Here is a 21670-nt window from a genome sequence, read left to right as displayed (position 1 = left end):
AGTCACATGAGAGGGGACATGTTTAATTAAATTTTTTCTCCATTTATTTAATTATTTTAATATCGATTCAATCTCCCTGAGGCAGCCCCATGCCTAAGGGAGATTGAAGCGCTCTTGCGCTATCCCCCAACTCTGCCTCCTCCCCCCACCTGCACAGGTAGAGCTGAGCCCTACGGCTCACATATCCCGCTGGGAGGGCCTTAATTGGCCCGCTCGCGTAAACTGGTGGTGCGGAGTCGATCACGGGCAGCGAGGAGCTCTGCCACCACCACCGCCCGCTCCCACCATGCCCGCCCGCCGACTGAAAAATTCAGGCCCAGGAGCAAGCATATTATCCAGATTTGACTATCTAGGTAAGATTATTTAGATATCATCATTGCTGTCACATCTCTCCATGGTTTTGCCCCTTCCTATTTCTGTAACCTCCTCCAGAAAAATAACCCTCCACTCGTCCAACTTCACAAGATTGAAGGCATTAGAGAGGGTGCAGGAAAGATTCACAGGAATGGTTCTAGGGATGAGGAACTTCAGTTACATCGGTAGATTGGAGACGTTAGGACTGCTTTCCTTGGAGAAGGGAAGGTTGAGAGGATATTTGATAGAGGTATTCAAAATTATGACAGAGTAAATAGGAAGTAACTATTCCCACTGGTGGAAGGATCAAGAACGAGAGGGCACAAATTTAAGGTAATTGGCAAAAGAAGCAATGAAGATAAGAAGAGAAACCATTTCATACTGCTGAAAAGAGAGACATGTTGCCAAAACATTTTGTGTTGCACTCATCAGGACAAACACAAGAATGTCAAGTTTTAAACAATCTCATAAATTTATACTACAGAAGAAAGGAAGTTGATTGGTTGGCAAGTCAACTCTGATTGGCTAAGGCATTGCCATGGGGAACTATTGGCTCCTCGAGCTGCTGGGAAATTCAAAAAGGCACAAGGCTTGAACATATTTCTTTTATTTGTGGAGAATGGGCCCTGAATATGAATGTATGTCACTCCTAGCAAGTCAGCCATATTATGAGCTCCGCTGATCAACTTAAATTGGTTGTGAGTGTAGCTTTTAGAGCACTCAGGATTGTTCAGTAAGTGCTGCCCAATCACAGGATCACATCTAACAATCAACATTTTGTTTTGAATTTTGCAAGTGCAGGCTAGTTAAAATGGTCTGTTTCAAATAGCTGAAGGAACATGTTGATTGATTCAAACAGCTAATTATTCTGACGTAAAGCCTACGTACCTGGCATTGCACAGATAATTTCGGGAATGCCTGCTGCATTAAGTGCCAACCAGGTACTTAACTGGGCCATGAGTCTTCCCACCACAGACTTACTTGCAGCAGAAGCAGTAAGGTGTTGGGGATCCACACACTATCCTTCCACCCAATTAAACGACCCTCACCAACAAACTCACCATGGGGGAGGACATTATATTCATAAGATTGAAAGAAATAGGAGCAGAAGTTGAGCATTTGGCCCATCGAGCCTGCTCTGCCATTCAATAAGATCATGGCTGATCTAATGGTGGCCTTAACTCCACATTCCTATCTGTCCTTCATAACCCTTGACTCCATTTTCACATTCTCTTACTGAGAATACCCTTCATAACCCTTGACTCCATTGTCAATCAAAAACCTTCTAACTCAGCCTTGAATAAATTCAATGAGCCAGCCTGCACTGCTCTCTGGGCTACAGAATTCCAAATTCCCCCCTGTATTTTTTTTAAACAATGAGATTAAGGGATTGATAAAATAAACAGAGGGAGGACTGAGGAGGAGGATGAATTATGATGGATGAATTCAATGTTAAATTGGGCACAGAAAGGAAATAAAGAGAGGGAGAGGAAGGTTGCAGTAAGAGAATGTGAAAAGGAAGCAGATAGGAAAAGAAATCTTTTCAAAAAAGCATTTTAAGATCTCCTAAAACAATTCAAAGCCTGTAAGAATGACACATTGTACTTATAATTACAGTATTCATTTTCTGGGCAAGGGAGGTTAATTGGCAGTAGTTAACAATTAGCATATCATTAAAAGGGTACTTACACTGTTAATTTCAAGACTTAAGTTTCTGTGCCAAGTTTAATGAGCAATTAATGTGCAAGTGCAACAGCTTCATGAAAATCAGAGGGAGGCTAATCATGAGATGCCATTTTTGCAAAGCTAATATTGGAATGGCATAAATTGGCCAGCAACTTGAACCAATTTCTAATTCACTTGGTATCTCTTCTTCATTATAAGTTGTTAGCAGATTTGTGCATTAATAATGACATGTCATTCAAACAGCATTATTTTTTCAGGATAATATGACCTTTAAAGTTCTTTGGTATGTGCTGAGGATGTGAAAATTGCTGCATAAATACAAGTTCTTTCTTTCTAGTTACTTAAAAACTAGATACTTCATTGCTGATCTTTCAAAAAACGAATTTTATATGCAACGTAAATGAAATCACTCCACAAATCTGGTATTTTGACACCAGTCTAAGTATAAAGAACGGAAAAAATGCAGAGAGATCCAAGGGGATTTAGTTCTGAAAAAAATATGCTTACATGCACAGTGCTATTTTTAGAAATATGCTTAAAGTTAGTACAGTCAAAGTAGAGTCAAGAAAACTGCTAAAATAGTACACTAGCCATGTATGGCAACATCATAAGCCCTGGCACTATGTTCTATTCAGTACAGCATTGAATTAATTAGCACTAGTTTAGTAGATTGACCACATTCGCATGTGTGCCCTGATCATCTTTCTGTTTAAGAACGTCAGAACATATGAAAGAGAAAAAGCTGTTTGAGCATTCTTTCACACTGGTGTTATTTCCATGCCTTGTACTACTCCAATTACAGTTTAAATTAAATGCATCTACATTTGCATTAATCATGTACTTCAGAACTTATTCAATTTTTTCTCCAATGAGAAAAACCTTAATTATGACAGCCTATCTGTATAAAGCTGTGATTTGAGTTCCACACTCAACTTTGTGTATTGCAATTTTCCCACATTTACTCTTATTCGTCAGTTTTTTTTTAAAGAACACTAACTACTGAATAATCCACAGCCTAAACCATGAGAACAGAGCTATTGTTTCAACTGTTCAAAAGATATGAAAATGATGGTGCTATTAATTAAGAAATATTATAATAATGCTTGTTAGACTGCACTGGCCTATTGTCCAAAATAAGTTATTATATTTATGATGTTCAGATCAGTTGTGTTTGCTGTTTAATACACTAAAGCATTTTTTCCCACTGTACAACATATAACAATATATATTCAACATATTGGTCCCTATTTGGTTAACAACCAATATCCCACAAATAACAAAAACCATCTCGCTACATTGGACACCAGTTATGTGGAGTCCTCATATCTCCGGGTGTGATGTCCGGTAGAGGCAAAGGCGGGAAAGGTCTCGGTAAAGGGGGTGCGAAACGGCACCGGAAAGTCCTCCGAGATAATATCCAGGGAATCACTAAACCTGCTATTCGCCGCCTCGCTTGTCGTGGGGGCATTAAGCGCATCTCCGGCCTCATTTACGAGGAAACTCGCGGGGTTCTCAAGGTTTTCTTGGAAAATATCATCCGAGACTCGGTCACCTACATGGAACACGCTAAACGCAAGACCGTTACCGCCATGGATGTGGTCTATGCCCTGAAACGCCAAGGCCGAACTCTGTATGGGTTCGGTGGTTGAGAACTTAACAAAAACATTTCAATGCAGAATTAAGTACAGGTTCTCATTATTCTGTACTGAATTTACATAGCACCATTGTGGACTACACTGTCCTGCGATTACATGATGGTTACAATGGGGAAATAATCCAGTGCTATCCCTTAACTTTTGAAAAAGGCTGAATAGATCTTGGAACAGCAAAGCATAAAAATCATCTCTGACATTTGATTCAGCTTTGCAAGTCCAGGATAAATGTTCTAGTCCACTTGTTATATTCAAGAGTTATTACTATTGAATGATCATGCAGCTTCAAACACTTAAATCTCTATATTGTGGCTAAAATGAATACTAATAATCAGAACTGTCTGTACCAAATGCCTTTTTGTTGATCATTCAAAAAAACTCTTTTTATTTTTAATATTATTATGAACAAGCTATAGTGCACATTAGATAACAACTTGACTTTCAAATGCCTTTCTGCACTTACCGACATAATAACAGTTAGTATACTTCTAAGTACTGTAATCCATTGTGAAATACTGAGACATACAAGAGATGTAATAAAGTATTGTATAAAGGCACTTTTTTCTTTTCAACCTTATATTATATAGCTTCTTTATGTTGCAGTGTAAGCATTGGTTTGTGTGCTGGAAACGGAGTGAACTGAATGCTGACAGTGGTAGAGAACTTGATACTGTATTAAAGGGAAGGACCATCTCTATTGACATTAGCGAACTTCTAAATATCTATGCATGATATTGGATGGTCCATCTACCATAGCAGCCTCAAATAAGTCGACTTGGACCTCCTGCGCAAATGGTGTACAGTTACCATAGGATGCATATTTGAAATACCTTTGTTACGTGCAGAAGTACAGAAAATTATCGCAAAATCATATGGCCTATGAGTAGACGGGCAGAGCACAGGGATGACAACATATCCATAACTGACATAGCCAGAGATCTGAACCAGTGTTAGCCTACTAGTCAATGTGATTGTGACTGTGACAGGACAGCACAGACATTTCACGCCAGAATAAATGGTTATATTACACGGCACGCCAAAGCAGCTATTCGGGCCCAGTTATATATGTTATTCAAGTGAAAGTTGTTAATACATTTTGGCACTATTGTTACTTTATTGCAGCATACTAAAACTAGACAGTTACAGCAACTCAAATTATACAAAATTAAATTGGTTTATAACCGAAGCAGCTCAGATGATCCCACCATGACCAGAACTGCAGAAATCTGAATTTTAAAATGAAATACTTTCAGGTTTAACATGTTACTTCCAATTTAATAGTCAAAGCCACAGGCAGCTGGGGTAATTAAGGCATGCCATCAACATCTGTATAAAATCTACTCTCACCCACAACCATCAACGCATATGTTAAGATAAACATTTCACACTCAGCTAGGTCAGAATCTCAGCCCACCTTCTATGCTGTCTGAACTTGAAGTACCTATTCCAGTGTCTCCACTATCGGAGGTAGCGCTGAATCTTCTGCTGGTGTTATGCCGGACACTAGTCAGTAGTGTGGGTGCCCGCCACACTGCTTCACAACCTGGAACCCATCCTGAGGGTGGGACATCAGGGCCTGCACAGTGACAAATCCAATCATATGTTAAAATGCTGATAGACTTAGTTTTGTAAACAGATGAATACTGCATGAAGAAATATATTAATAGAACAAATAATCCACATTTTCCTGACAGTTACTTAGTATTTTGAAAGTTTATATCCAATTCCTCCCAAACTCTCATCATACTTTTGCTTCAGTTTCAAGTTAATATGAGAAGCATGTGATTTAAAGGTAGACTGTCCTCGTTGTTTTATAGCCATTGACATGTTGAATTATTGTCAGACTTTCAGCGTAGGAGGCTTGTTCTGGAAGTAAAAATAATTACCCCTTAACACTATCAGTAATGCACTTTTAGTTTAAAAATGAGAATTTTAAAAAATTCATTCATGGGATTTGGGCTTCACTGGCTGGGCCAGCATTTATTTCCCATCCCTAGTTGATGTTGAGAAGGTGGTGGTGAGCTGCCTTCTTGAACCGCTGCTGTCCATGTGATGTAGGTACACCCACAGTGCTGTTAGAAAGGAAGTTCCAGGGTTTTGACCCTGCGACAGTCAAGGAACGGTGATGTATTTCCAAGTCAGGATGGTGAATGACTTAGAGGGAAAATTCCAGGTGGTGGTGTTCCCATCTATCTGCTGCCTTGTCCTTCTACATGGTAGCGGTTGTGGGTTTGGAAGGTGCTGTTCAAGGAGCCTTGGTGAATTCCTGCAGTGCATCTTGTAGATGGTACACACTGCTGCTACTGTGCATCAGTGGTGGGGGGAGTGAATTTTTGTTAATGTGGTGCCAAACAAGCGGGCTGCTTTGTCTTGGATGGTGTCAAGCTTCTTGAGTGTTGTGGGAGCTGCATTCATCCAGGCAAGTGGGGAGTATTCCATCATACTCCTGACTTGTGCCTTGTAGATGGTGGACAGGCTTTGGGGAGTCAGGAGGTGAGTTACTCATCACAGGAGTTCTAGCCTCTGACCTGTTCTTGTAACTACAGTACTTATATGGCTAATCCAGTTCAGTTTCTGGTCAGTGGATGTTGATAGTGGGGGATTCTGTGATGGTAATGCCATTGAACGTCAAGGGGTGATAGTTAGATTCTCTCTTGTTGGAGATAGTCATTACCTGACACTTGTGTGGTGCGAATGTTACTTGTCACTTGTCAGCCCAAGCCTAAATATTGTCCAGGTCTTGGACATGGACTGCTTCAGTATCTTAGGAGTCACGAATGGTGCTGAACATTGTGCAATCATCAGCAAACATCCCTACTTCAGACCTTATGATGGTAGGAAGGTCATTGATGAAGACGCTGAAGATGGTTGGACCAAGGACACTACCCTGAAGAACTCCTGCAGCGATGTCCTGGAGCTGAGATGACTGACCTCCAACAACCACAACCATCTTCCTTTGTGCTAGGTATGACTCCAGCCAGTGGAGAGTTTTCCCCCGATTCCCATTGACTCCAGTTTTGCTAGGGCTCCTTGATGCTACACTCGGTCAAATGCTGCATTGATGTCAAGGGCAATCACTCTCACTTAACCTCGGGAGTTCAGCTCTTTTGTCCAAGGCTGTAATGAGGTCAGGAGCTGAATGGCCCTGGCAGAACCCAAACTGGGCGTCAGTGAGCAAGTTATTGCTAAGCTATTTTCAGTGTATTCTATCAACAAGCAGTATTATGGAGGAGTGTAACTGAGTGGCTTCTCCTCTCTCCTTCATACTAAAAATTTTAAATGAAAATCAACTTTTTTGGAGCCAAATTTTGGAGAATGGGTTTTACATATGAATGTTTTGAAGTTAGTTCTTGCCTATCCTTTCATGAACCATAAATTTTACATTTTCTTTAGCTTAATTCTATGTGTTATTTTTTGAATTAATTTAATGTATTTGTAGCACAAAAGGTTCTGAAGAAAAATGTTTTAAATTGGAGGTAACAAAAAATTTATTTGCACAAATAGGGAACAGCTTCTCTATGAGCCAACTGTAGTAATACGATTGTTATGCCCAGGATGGGAGGAATGGGACTAGAACAACTGTGCACCCCTCCCATCCAGGTTGCAACATAGATTGGGGGCTCTTGCGGGATTTTGAAATGCAGGCAATGGTGAATGGATGTGGAATAATAAAAATTGGTAAAGGATAAAAGGACACACACCAGGTTTCTTCTACATTAGTAAAACAAAATGGCTTTGGAAGTTGCTAAGACTTTTCTGGAGATCGAAGATTTAACCCTAACTGGTATAAGTAACCAAGAATAAGCTAATGGGATTGGCGGATAAGTTGCAGTTAGAATTGACCATAGGGGTGAGGAAAGCAAACATAATAGTGCAGTATTTGAAATTGGATGGACACAAGAGAGACCACATTTTCCAGGGGATGAGTCAATTGGTTTAGCTAGGATTCAGTTGCAAATGAAGAGGCTTGAACAGGAAAGAGAATTGGAATTGAAAAGAAAAAAGAGCATTTAAGAAACCGAGCTTAATATTCTGCCAATGACTATGACTCTAGACAGATATTTGGTTAGCTGAAACTTTCTTTAAAGACTTGGATAGCCTGAAAGAGATTTTCAATAAATCTTCGATAGTTGAGGCTCAACAAGCCGATCCAGAGTTAAGTAAGATAGCACAATCAGCCCAACTGAAGCTGAAGCCAAGGAAGTTCAAGACTGTTATGGTATTAAAAATGGGATACTAATGAGGAAGTGGAGACCTCCTCACTGACCTGCAGATGAAGAGTGAACGATTGTTCATCAGGTAGTGGTACCACCCAAATAGCGTAAAGAGTTATCACGGATACAGGACACATTGGGATATGGAAAGCTCAGGCGTGGATAAACCGACATTTTTACTAGCCAGTCCTTCACAAGGACATGGTACAGTTTTGTAAAATGTGCCATATGTGACAGATGGTGGGAAATCCACAACCTTCAATTAAACCAGCACCCTTAATTCCCATACCCGGTTTCAAGGAACCATTTAGCAGGGTGTTTGTAGACTGTGGGACTGTTACCAAAAATGAAAGCTGGGCAACAGTATATCCTTACTATTATGACAACTCAATTTCCAGAATGAATCTATCGGTTTTAGTCCTTTTGAATTAACTTATGTGCATGAGATAAGATGTCCTCTGAAATTAAATAAAGAAAAAATTTTAGGACAGAAGGACAAATCCTCTATGTTAGGTTATGTGTCCATTTTCCAGGAACAGCTCATGGGAGCTTGCAATGTGGCTCAGGAGCATCTTAAAGTTTCTCAAATAAAGATGAAGGAATAAGCAGATAAGCAAGCTGTGACCCAAACATTACAACCCAGGGATCAAGTGTTAGTATTATTGCCTTTACAGGGGGAACCTTTGAAAGCACGATTCAGTGGTCCATACAATTATGAGGGTTGGTAAAGTAAATTATTTGATAGACACCCCAGATCGCAGGAAAAAAAATCAGCTGTGTCATATCAATATGTTAAAACAATACCATTGTAGGGAGGAGGCTAAGAAGGAGCAAGTATGTCAGGTTGTAAATACAGTGGAGGACGAACGAGACAGTGAGAGTGAGTCAGAAGGAAACTTAGACAGTTCACAAATTGAACCTCCTACTATCTGGTTGGCTAACACTGAAATATTAGGACAACCAGAGTGGGGTTACTTACAGAATTTAAAGGAACCTGTAGGGATAAACCAGGATGTGCAATTTTAGTCATGCATAATATGGATGTAGGGGAATCTACTATAAAACAACATCCTTATCATTTAAGTCCAGAGAAAAAAAGCTCAAGTGAAAGCAGAAATTCAATATATGTTGGAAAATCACCGAATTGAACCTGATCAAAGCAGTTGGAGTTCTTCAGTAGTGTTAGTGCCTGAATCTGAGGGGTGAACCAGGCTCTGCATAGATTAGAGAAAGATTAATGCAATAACAAAAACGGATTCTTATCCAATCCTTCATTTAGAGGATTGTATTGACAAGGTTGGCAGTGCCATGTTCCTTACTAAGATAGATTTATTGAAAGGAAACTGGCAAGTACCTTTAATAACATGAGCTAAGGCGATATTGGCTTTTGTCACCCCAAATGGCCTATGCCAATGCCAAATCATGCCATTCAGGCTAAAAAATGCCCCAGCCACTTTCCAAAGACTAGTAAATCAAGTTGAAACTAGTGTTCCTAACTGTGTAGTTTATTTGGATAGTGTATTGACTTACAACAACACTTGGAAAGATTATCTAAAACAATTGGAAGCCCTACTTAAACAATTACAGTCAGCAGATCTAGTAATAAACCTTGCCAAGAGTAAGTTTGTGAAAGCGCAAGTAACTTATCTAAGGAAAATCGTAGGGCAGCGGCAAGTGTTGCCAAGAACGGTGCAAGTTCAGGCTTTGATGGCATTTCCTGGCCCTAAGACTAAATGGGGAATCATGAGATTTTTGGGGATGTGCGGTTTCTATCGTAAATTTGTGCCAAACTTCAGCACAATAGCGATTCCACTTACAGGTTTTTTGCAAAAGAAGGCAAAGATGGTATGGTCAAGAGAGTTCCAGACAGCTTTTGAAAAGCGGAAGGCTATCCTAACTAAATGAACCAGTATTAGCCACCCCTAATTTCACTAAACCCTTCAAGGTGGCAATCGATACTAATGACTTGGGGGTGGGTGCAGTTTTACTGCAAGAAGATGAATGGGGCATACAGAAGCCAGTGGGTTACTTCTCAAAAAAATTAAACTGACATCAAAAGAGATACTCTATGGTAGAAAAGGGAACCCTGGGATTGTTACTGGTTCTTAAACATTTTGAGGTATATATCTCTCATGGCTGTAAAGAAACACAAATAAATACTGATCGTAACCCCTTGGCCTTTGTAGAAAAATTTATGACTCAGAATGACAGACTATTCTGATGGAGCTTGCTGATACAGCCTTATAACTTAAAGATTGTTCATATTGCTGGAAAGAATAATATAATTGTGGATGCATTATTAAGAATGTAATTTTCATAGAATTATCTGGAAATCAAGAAAAACAGAAAAATGTACAGATGCTGTATAAGGAATGAATGGCTGAGTGAATGTATGTTTGAATTTTGTTTTATATATTGTATATATATCATCTTCTGTAGACTTTGTAATGAAACACATTTGGAAATGGTATTTCATTCCTTAAGGACAGAGGCCTGTTGGATAACATATATTCAGGAACTGTATTTTCTTTTAAAATTTGGAAGGACATTGCATTCTTTGGACACCAGGCTTTTTTTAAAGAAAGGTCATAAATTCCCCCGTGGAGTGTGAACAAGCATGCCTTTTCCAAGAAATCACTTGACCAGCATGGTACTTGAGTGTGGAGAGCTGTTTGCTTATTTGAACTGCAATCATTTTAATTGATGGGAGGAAAAAACTGTTTAAAGGACCCTAGTGACTTATTGGACATCAGCAGCTGGAGATGGGCTTTAAGGTTTGAACTTTTTTTTTGAACTCATTTGGGATTGAACGGAGAAAGTGAATAGCTGCCCAGCTCGCATTCTCCTTGCTTTACCTGAAATAGAATGGTTATCAGTATCCAGCTAGGAATCCTCATCTCAGTGGAACTTGTCTGCCTTTAGAAACCTGAGAGGCTGAAAAAAGAAGGATTGATTCGGCTCTAGTCTCCTCCATGCCGAAGCTCGGTTGGTGAGAACGTCCAGGCATCAACTGGGACTAGTGATCTGCCTTCATGCAAGGGAGCTCCAGACCAACAGCATTGAAACCCTGCAAACATCATTCTTTTTTAATATAAAGCCTTTTCTTCAACTCCCCATCTCTGCAGAGACCCTATCTGTTTGTCCATTGTTTGTGTGTGTGTGTGTATGTATATATGTGCTGAGATATTTTAATAGGGATAGATAGTTACACTTCCAGATTACAAATTGTGTGTGTTAACCAATCCTGGCAACTTGTTTAAAAAAAAATAATTTCATAATAAATCAATCATTCTGAGTTTATTGAAAGGGCCCTGGTTAAAGTCTCTTTTATCAGGGTCTAACAGTAGTGATTAGCCATTTTGCTGAGTGAATTAAACATTTACACGAATGGTGTGACCTGCAGAGTAGTGGGGCTAGATCAATTGTGCACTCCTCCCATCCCAGTCATAACATTGTAAATATGTTCATAAAAACAGTTTTACACTATTACTAAATTTTCCCTCTTATACCATTTACTAGTTCTATTTTATTATCTCCCCTTCTGTGATATATGTCCTTAGTCTACACAATATCACAGGGTGAAGGTAAAGCAGGTGAACTGCTGCTGTGGCTCTCTCAATATAACCAGCCAGTAGGAGCTGAATGGGATGCAGTCCGGAATGACTCACCCAGCCGTACTGCTTTGCCCTTTCTTATTATAGCACAGCTGAAATGGAAAATTCACCGTATGGGGAAACCCTAGATGTGAGTCTGTGTCCTGCCTTTCTGTGGGGTGGTGACTGATACTCAACATATTATATCTCTTTATCTCTTTTTAATATCCTTTTGTCATTTCTGTTTGAGCTACAAGTGGTAGGATCAGAAAAAAAGTTGCTTGGAGAATTTGCTGAGTAGAATTAATAATTGTAGAAATATTCATTAGCCCAGGGTATTCCACCAATTGTGTTACTTCAAACGTTCACGTTGATTCAATTCTCTTATACTGTTGTATGCACTGTAACTCCACTTGGCTAGTTTCTCAAATATTTCATTTCCATTAACCAATTACAAGAAATCAAAGTAGACAGAATAGCAAAGGAAATTAAAATGGATTCCACTTCATTTTTAAGAGGGAAAATGTTCAGAAAAACCTTGTACTCTTTTCAATGCAAGCAATTTGTGCAATCAGCACAAATGATTGAAGGTGGAAAGGCAGTTTGAGGAAGTGGCTAATAAAGCATGTAGGATCCTGGGCTTTATAAGTAGAGGCATAGGGCCTGATATTTCCGTCCCAAAGTGGGAGCGGCCCACATTGGGCAAGCTTTAAAAATGGGGGTGGAACCCAATTCCGGGATTACCGCCCCACTCCAGTCACCAACAATTTTGATCAGCACGAACTAAGGGTCACAAGTCCAAATTCAGTTGTCCTGCCATTGCTGGTTCCATTTCAGAAGTAGACATTTCAGATCCCCTGTAATTTTCATAGAATCAGCCTGGCATTTGAAGGTGATGTGGTTCACACCAGCTTAGAGGTGTCATGAGCCATTTGACAGGCAGAATCCTCATTTGGAACTGGGAACCATTTGACAGGTAGGTTCAAAAGGCATTGCCAACTTCACATGTCATGCTGAAATGCTGTATTATATGTTATATATATTTTTAACACGGTGATTGATGATAAGGCTTTGTTTTGAAAAGTTAAGTGGCCATTAAGTTGAACAGCATTGTGAAAATGGAAGAGTCTTTAGATGCATTACAGTATATTACCCACTGGATAAAGTGCTATTCTGCATTGCACAATAGTGAAATTCAGATTTGACTATGTCAATTGCCTCCTTTGCATCCATTTTCTTATTGAATTTCAACTCATCCATCTGTTTTGCTACTTCAAAGTTTTGACAAATGACTGAACTTTCGCTGTCTTCAGATTTTAGCTCAGCATCTGTTTGGCTGTTTGAAAGCTTTGGCAGATGACCAAGCTTCAGCCTGACTTCAAAAGCTTTAATGTATTCAGGTATAGAGGTTTTATTGGCACACTTGTTCAATGGAATCTCATTATGAATGTTTGGCTGAATTCCAAACCAATTAATGGATTCAGCACAGCAGAGGTTGTTTGCACAGTCATTCAATAGAATCCTACCATGAATTCTTGGTTGAGTTCCAACCACACAAATAGATTTAGTTCAGCAGGGATTGTTGACATGGCTGTTAAGATGACTGTGAGCTTGGTTATATTAACCAATTGCTGAGCAGTTAAGAAGATTATGTTTTTTTCAAGTGGGGTTTTAAGTACAGTGTCTTTATTTTGACAGATTTATGAGCTTCTCAAAGACTTTCCAATGTTATTATAGTGATCATGAGCTCTGTATATAGTAGATACCAGGTGAAGGGGCAGCAGAAATATGGGGGCATGAGGGTGAGGGGAAAGGGATATTGGAGGTAAGGGGCATGTGTGGAGGTGAGGGGATGGTGGGTAGGAGTGAGGGGGTATGAGGTGAGGGGAGTTGAAGGAGGTAGGGGTGGGGATTAGAGGTCCTCACACTCATCTCCAGAACTGAGCTGATGCCCCAGAAAATGGAGGCATCACTTAACCTGGCCACTTTGGCATCTTCCTGCTTCTGTCTTGAGCCTGTTTCAGGAGGCAGTGGCCCAGACTCCAGCCCTTCCCCACCAGCTCACTATGAAGTTATCACAGGTAGGCATTGCTGGTCAGGAGGTAGGGCCACAATGCCAGAAAATCCCCCCACTCCAGATTTGCCCCTCAGAGATAAAAATCTGGCCCACAGGGTACAAACTCAAGGAAGTTAAGGTAAACTTTTATAAAACAATGGTTGATCCCCAAAGGAGTATTGTGTCCAATTCTGGGCTATAAACTTTAGGATGGATGTAAAGGCATTAAAGAGGGTTCATAAAACAAGAATGATTCCAGGGGTGAGGGACTTAAGTTACATGGACAGATTGGAGAAGCTGGAGCATTTCGCCTTTGAGAAGTGAAGATTAAGAGGAGATTTAATAAAGGTATTCAAAACCATGAGGGGTTTGGACAGGATAGGTAGGGAGAAACTGTTCCCATTGGTGGAAGGGTCGAGAACTAGAGGTCACTTATTTAAGTTGAATAGCAAAAGAATGAAAGGTGACATGGGGAAAACCATTTTTATGCAGTGAGTAGTTGTGATCTGCAAAACACTGCCTGAGACAGTGGTGGAGGCAAATTTATATGAGCATACGAGTATACGAACTAGGAGCAGGAGTTGGCCTCTTGGCCCCTCGAGACTGCTCCGCCATTCAATAAGGTCATGGCTGATCTGAATGTAACTTCCAACCCCCCCTTTCATCCCCTTGTTAATCAAGAATCTATCTAGCTCTGCCTTAAAAATATTCAAAGACTCTGCTTCCACCGCCTTTTGAGGAAGAGAGTTCCAAAGACTCACAACCCTCTGAGAGAAAAATTTCTCCTCATCTCTGTCTTAAATGAACAACTCCTTATTTTTAAAACAGTGACCTCTAGTTTTAGGTCCTCTCCACATCCATCCTGTCAAGACCCCTCAGGATCTTAAAGGTTTCAATTAAGTCGCCTCTTACTCTTCTAAATTCCAGTGGATACAAGTGGAAACAAGCCTAACCTGTCCAACCTTTCCTCATAAGACAACCCACTCTTGCTAATTCTTGGTATTAATCTAGTCAACCTTCTCTGAACTGTTTCTATGCATTTATATCTTTCTTTAAATAAGGAGGCCAGTACTGTACACAATACTCCAGATGTGGTCTCACCAGTGCCCTGTACAACCGAAGCATAATCTCCCTACTTTTGTAATTAATTCCCCTCACAATAATTGATAATATTCTATTAGTTTTCCTAATTATGTGCTATACCTGCATACTAACCTTTTGTGATTCATGCACTAGGACTCCCAGGTCCCTCTGAATCTCAGAGCTCTGCAATCTCTCACCATTTAGATAATAAGCTTCTTTTTATTCTTCCTGCCAAAATGAACGATTTCACATTTGCCCACATTTACTCTATTTGCCAGATCTTTGCCCACTCATTTAACTTGTGTCACTTTGTAGCTTCCTTACGTCCTCTTCACAATTTACTTTCCTGCCTGTTTTTGTGTCATCAACAAATTTATCCACCATTTCTTTGGCCCTTCATCCAGGTCATTTATACAAATTATAAATAGTTGAGGCCCCAGCACTGATCCCTGTGGCACACTACTTGTTACATCCTGCCAACCAGAAGAAGACCCATTTATGCCAACTCTCTGCTTCCAGTTAGCCAGCCAATCTTCTATCCATGCCAATATTTTACCCCCTACACCATGGGCATTTATTTTCTGCAATAGCCTGTGATGTGGCACTTTGTCAAATGCCTTCTGGAAATCTAAATACAGTACATCCACTGGTTCCCCTTTATCCACATCACATGACTCCTTCAAAGAATGCCAATAAATTGGTTAAACATGATTTCCCTTTCAGAAAACCATGCTGATTCTGCCTGATTGCCTTGAATTTTTTTTGAGTGCCCTGCTAGAATATCTTTATCAACAGCTTCTAACATTTTCCCTATGACAGATGCTGGGCTAACTGGCCTATAGTTTCCTGCTTTCTGTCTCCCTGCCTTTTTGAATAAAGGAGTTATATTTGCTATTTTCAAACCTAATGGAACCTTCTGCAAATCTAGGGAAATTTGGAAAATTAAAACCAGTGCATCAACTATCTCACTAGCCACTTCTTTCAAGACCTCAGGGTGAAGTCCATCTGGACCTGAGGTTTGTCATCCCACAGCCCCAACAATTTGCCTAATACCACTTACATGGTGATTGTAATTTTCCCGAGTTCCTCCTTCCCTTCCATTTCCTGATTTACAGCTATTTCTGGGATGGTACTTGTGTCCTCTATAGTGAAGTCCGAAGCAATAAACCTGATTAATTCGTCCGCCATCTCCCTACTTTCCATTATCAATTTCCCAGACGCATTCTCCATAGGGCCAATGCTCACTTTGTTAACTCTTTTCTTATTTAAATATCTATAGAAACTCTTACTATCCATCTTTATATTACTAGCTAGCTTTCTCTCATACTCTAATTTTTCCCTCATCCCTCATTTTTTGTCATCCATTGCTGTTCTTTATATTCTTTCCAATCTTCTGACCAGCCACCCGCCTTTGCGTGATTATATGCCTTTTCTTTAAGTTTTATACTGTCTTTAACTTTTTTAGTTAGACCCGTGTAGTGGGCCCTCCCCTTGGATTTTTTTCTTTCTCACTGGAATGTATGTATTCTGTGTCTGCCACTGAACTTTTATTGACATATCCCTTAACCTCATTTGCCAGTTCACTTTTAGATTTCAAAATGGTATGAAATAATTACCTGTATTGAAAAAAATTGCAGGGTAATGGGGAAAAGGTACGGGAGTGGGACTAACTGAGTTGCTCTCGCAGAGAACCAACACGGACAAGATGGGCCAAATGGTCTCCTTCTGTGCCATTACCATCCCATGATTCTACTATTCTATGTGTGAGTGTTTAAATTGAAATGGCTTCCTTAGGTTTTTTCCACTGGGATCTGATGTAAATGTTAGAAATGACAATCAATTTATCTGGGTAAGCAGGATACAGATGGCATCATTTTGTGGCAGGGTGTTGGAGCAGGCCATTTGCCAATTGTAGAACCTGCCCAATAGTTATCTGCCCTACTAGATTACTGAGCAGGTGGTGAAGATGAACATTTACCCAACTTGTGGAATGAGAATACATTTCCACTTTAGGAGAATGAGCAAACAAATCATGCGACCAACAGTAAACCAATTACTGTTTACTAAACAGCTATTTTCGTCTTTCTGCAACTCGTGAAAGAAAAATCCAATGCTGTTACTCTTATGTAAATAACTTGTTTTAAAACCCTGAACCATGGCAAAGCTACACAAAGAACATGGTAATCTATAGATTAGTGCTCTTATTTATAGCATGGGATGAGAAGCAGAGCAGTTTTATAATGCTTTCCATTTGAGTTAGCAGATCAGAAAACTATGAAAATGATGCAGAGTATATGATGAAATTTTTTTTCCAAAATGTAGCGTGCTTTAGAAAAGAGCTGCTCTTCCACCAGCATAGTCACAAACTGGAACCATTTCCCTGAAACCTCTTTAAACAGGTATTGTCACTAGACTAGTGATCCAGAGACCCAGGGTAATGCTCTGGGGACCGGGGTTCGAATCCTGCTAAGGCAGATGGCGGAATTTGAATTCAATAAAAATCTGGAATTAGAAGTCTAATGATGACCATGAAACCATTGTCAATTGTTGTAAAAACCAATCAGGTTCACTAATGCCCTACAGGGAAGGAACTCTGTTGTTCTTACCTGGTCTGGCCTACATGTGACTCCAGATCCACAGAAATGTGGTTGACTCTTAAATGCCCTCTGAAATGACAATTCAGCCAAGCCACTCAGTTGTAACAAACCACTACAAAGTCACAAAAAAGGAATGAAACCGGAAGGAACACCCGGCATCAACATTGACCTAGGAACCAGAAATGACAACGGCAACCTTAGCCCTGCTGACCCTGCAAAGTCCTCCTTACTAACATCTGGGGGATAGTGCCAAAATTGGGAGAGCTGTCTCACAGACTAGTCAAGCAACAGCCTGGCATAGTCATCCTCACCTTACAGATAATGTCCCAGACACCACCATCACCATCCCTGGGTCTGTCCTGTTCTGTCCCACCGAAGAGGTGGCAGCACAGTGGTATACAGTCGGGAGGGAGTTGCCCTAGGAGTCCTCAACATCGACTCCGGACTCCATTAAATCTCACGGCATAGGAAACCTCCTGCTGATTACCATGTAATTACCACCATCCCTCAGCTAATGAATCGGTGCTCCTCCATGTCGAACACCACTTAGAGGAAGCACTGAGGGTGGCAAGGGTATAGAATGTACTCTGGGTGGGGGGGCTTCAATGTCCACCACCAAGAGTGGCTCAGTAGCACCACTACTAGCCGAGTCCCAAAGGACATAACTGGTAGGCTGGTTCAGCGGCAGATGGTGAGGGACAACAAAAGGGAAAAACAAAACTTGACCTCATCCTCACCAACTTATCTGCCCCCGATGCATCTCTCCATGACAGTATCGGTAGGAGTGACCACTGCACAGTCGTTGTGGAGATGAAGTCCCGGCTTTATACTGAAGATACCCCCCGTCGTGTTGTGTGGCACCACCACCGTGCTAAATGGGATACATTTCAAAGATCTAGCAACTCAAGACTGGGCATCCATGAGGCACTGAGGGCCAGCAGCAGCAGCAGAATTGTACTCAAACACAATCTCTAACATCATGGCCCGGCATATCGCCCACTCTACCACCATCAAGCTAGGGGATCAACCCTGGTTCAATGAAGAGTGCTGGAGGGCATGCCAGGAGCAGCACCAGTCATACATAAAAATGAGATGTCAACCTGGTGAAGCTATAACACAGGACTAATTGCGTGCCAAACAGCATAAGCAGCAAATGATAGACAGAGCTAAGTAATCCCACAATCAATGGGTCAGATCTAAGCTCTGCAGTCCTGCCAGATCCAGTCGTGAATGGCGGTGACCAATTAGACAACTCACTGGAGGAGTGGATGATCCATCTCGACCCCCACCAGAGGTCCCCAGCATCACGGATGCCAGTCTTCAGCCAATTTGATTCACTCCACGTGATATCAAGAAACAGCTGAAGACACTGGATGCTGCAAAGGCTATGGGCCCTGACAATATTCTGGCAATAGTGCTGAAGACTTGTGCTCCGGAACTTGCTGTGCCCCTAGCCAAGCTGTTCCAGTACAGCTACAACATTGGCATCTGCCCAGCTGTGTGGAAAATTGCCCAGGTATGTCCTGTACACAAAAAGCAGGACAAATCCAACCCGGCCAATTACCGCCCAACAGTCTACTCTCCATCATCAGTAAAGTAATGGAAGGGTTCATCAACAGTGCTATCAAGCAGCACTTCCTTAGCAATAATCTGTTCACTGATGCCCAGTTTGGGTTCTGTCAGGGCCACTCAGCTTCCAACCTCATTACAGCATTGGTTCAAACATGGACAAAATAACTGAACTCCCGAGGTGAGGTGAGAGTGACTGCCCTTGACATCAAGGCCACATTTGACCGAATGAGGCATGAAGGAGCCCGAGGGAAACTGGAGTCAATGGGAATCAGGGGAAAACTCTCCACTAGTTGGATGTCATGGCTAGCACAAAGGAAGATGGTTGTGGTTGTTGGAGGTCAGTCATCTCAGCTCCAGGACATCACTGCAGGAGTTCCTCAAGGTAGTGCCCTAGGCCCAACCATCTTCAGCTGCTTCATCAATGACCTTCCTTCCATCATAAGATCAGAAGTGGGGATGTTCACTGATGATTGCACAATGTTCAGTACCATTCGCAACTCCTCAGATACTGAAGCAGTCCATGTCCAAATGCAGCAAGACCTGGACAATATCCAGGCTTGGACTGACAAGTGGCAAGTAACATTCATGCCACACAAGTGCTAGACAATGACCATCTCCAACAAGAGAGAATCCAACCATCGCCCCTTGATGTTCAATGGCATTACCATCACTGAATTCCCCACTATCAACATCCTGGGGGTTACCATTGACTAGAAACTGAACTGGACAAACCATATAAATACTGTGGCTACAAGAGCAGGTCAGAGGTTAGGAATAGTGCGAAGAGTAACTCACCTCCTGACTCCCCAAAGCCTGTCCACCATCTACAAGGCACAAGTCAGGAGTGTGATGGAATACTCCCCACTTGCTTGGATGAGTGCAGCTCCTACAACACTCAAGAAGCATGACACCATCCAACACAAAGTAGTCCGCTTGATTGGCACCACATCCACAAACATTCACTCCCTCCATCACCGACGCGCAGTAGCAGCAGTGTGTACCATCTACAAGATGCACTGCAGGAATTCACCAAGGCTCCTTCGACAGCACCTTCCAAACCCACAACCGCTACCATCTCGAAGACCAAGGGCAGCAGATAGATGGGAACTCCACCACCTAGAAGTTCCCCTCCAAGTCACTCACCATCCTGACTTGGAACTACATTGCCGTTCCTTCATTGTCGCTGGGTCAAGATCCTCGAACTCCCTCCCTAACAGCGCTGTGGGTGTACCTACACCACATGGACTGCAGTGGTTCAAGAAGGCAGCTCACCACCACCTTCTCAAAAGTAACTAGTGATGGGCAATAAATGCTGGCCCAGCCAGCAAAGCCCACATCCCATGAATGAATTTTTTAAAAATGTAAAACCAGGGCTAACGTCTGAGGCAGTTGTTCAAGTGGCATAATATTCAGAGCTGATGAAATGTCAGGTAGAAGGTTAAGAGATCAACTAAGGAGCTGAAACAGGTTGCACAAAAGCCCGGTCTTGAGTGTGAAAATGAATAAAAATGGAATAACTTCCAAAGAGAGATAGCTTTGCCAAGTCCAAAAATACCTGTGCTTTGTATGTGATGCCATCACACTTACAATCAAGGAGATAACTGTCCAGTGCATAATCAAACATGCAGACAACATAATAAGCCGGGCATTTTGAAAGTCTGTGAGGCCAATGTTCAGGGGTCAGCCTACCCATGACTCAGATAAAGTTATGGGTGTGGGTGCAAGTGAAAATAAATGGCAAGAGATGTAACTTTAAAGGCTGATGCCAGTGTAGAAATCAACAGCACTGCATACCGTAATCTACAACAGAGTCCCCAGTTAGAGTTGTCAAGTTTTATACTACAAAGCACAGGGAGGAAGGGGAGAGGCGAGATCCAGTGGAACAAAAGGGAAGGTCAGGGATAGGTTAAAGACAAAGGGCATGGTAATGGTAGTAGTAAAGAAACAAAGTAGGTGTTATAGCGGAATAAAGGCCAGCTCTGTCTGAAAGCAAAAACATGAAAACAAGCTATAAATTGGCACTTGGGGCAAACAAAATCAAAATGGAGTACAGAATTCATGGTCTGAAGTTGTTGAACACAATGTTGAGTCCAGAAGGCTGTAAAGTGCCTAATCAGAAGATGAGGTGCTGTTTCTCCAGCTTGTATTGAGCTTCACTGGAACATTGCAGCAGGCCAAGGACAGGAATGTGTGTGAGAGTACAAGATGGTGAATTGAAATGGCAAGCAACAGAAGGTCAGGGTCATGTGCGCGGACTGCGTGGAGGCATTCTGCAAAGCAGACACCCAGTTTGCATTTGGTCTCCCCAATGTAACGGAAACTGCATTGTGAGCAGGATGGAATGATCAACTACGTCAAAGGCTGCAGTCAAGTCAAGAAGGACAAGGAGGGATAGTTTACCTTTATCATAGTCACATAGCTTGCCATTTATGACTTTGATAAGAGCCGTTTTGACACTATGGCAGGGACAGAAACCAATTGCAGGGATTCAAACATGGAGTTCCAGGAAAGATGGTCTTGGATTTTGAACTGACAACTCATTCAAGAGCTTTGGAGAGGAAAGAGGTTGGTGATGGGGATAGTTTTTGTACTGGCGGAGGGGTCGGGGATTTGTTTTTTGAGGAGGTAAACTTTTTAAAATAAATGAATCATACCCAGTGTTGAACTGAGCTATAGAAAAAGGGAAAGTTCCAAATTTAATTTATATTCTGATATGATTAGTTGAATTTTGTTGGAATGATGGAATAATCCCAAATTAATCCCACTGTCCTGCACTCTACTTCAAATGCTTACCCATCTTTCACTTACAATTTGTGATTACAACCTGTGGCAAATAATCTTCTTGCCCCTTGGCTATCAAGCA

The 21670-nt window shown here is 41.3% G+C and overlaps 1 protein-coding gene across 3 annotated transcripts in view; it reads right to left on the bottom strand.

Annotated features, from left to right (window-relative positions):
- Nucleotides 1-21670, bottom strand: part of cep85l (centrosomal protein 85L) — a 360923-nt gene that overhangs the window by 303738 nt on the left and 35515 nt on the right. For 2 of the 3 annotated variants that reach the window (XM_078542192.1, XM_078542191.1), the window contains exon 2: nucleotides 5107-5268. The exons of the other annotated variant lie outside the window; for it this stretch is intronic. In XM_078542192.1, the coding sequence (XP_078398318.1) occupies nucleotides 5107-5268 (162 nt within the window). The remainder of the gene's footprint in view (nucleotides 1-5106; nucleotides 5269-21670) is intronic. 3 annotated transcript variants of the gene reach the window in all.

This window comes from Cetorhinus maximus, chromosome 5 (assembly GCF_964194155.1).
Source record: "Cetorhinus maximus chromosome 5, sCetMax3.hap1.1, whole genome shotgun sequence".
NCBI classification, from domain to species: domain Eukaryota; kingdom Metazoa; phylum Chordata; class Chondrichthyes; order Lamniformes; family Cetorhinidae; genus Cetorhinus; species Cetorhinus maximus.
Note: the sequence above shows the minus strand (reverse complement) of the source record. Positions and strands in the feature narration are given on the sequence as shown.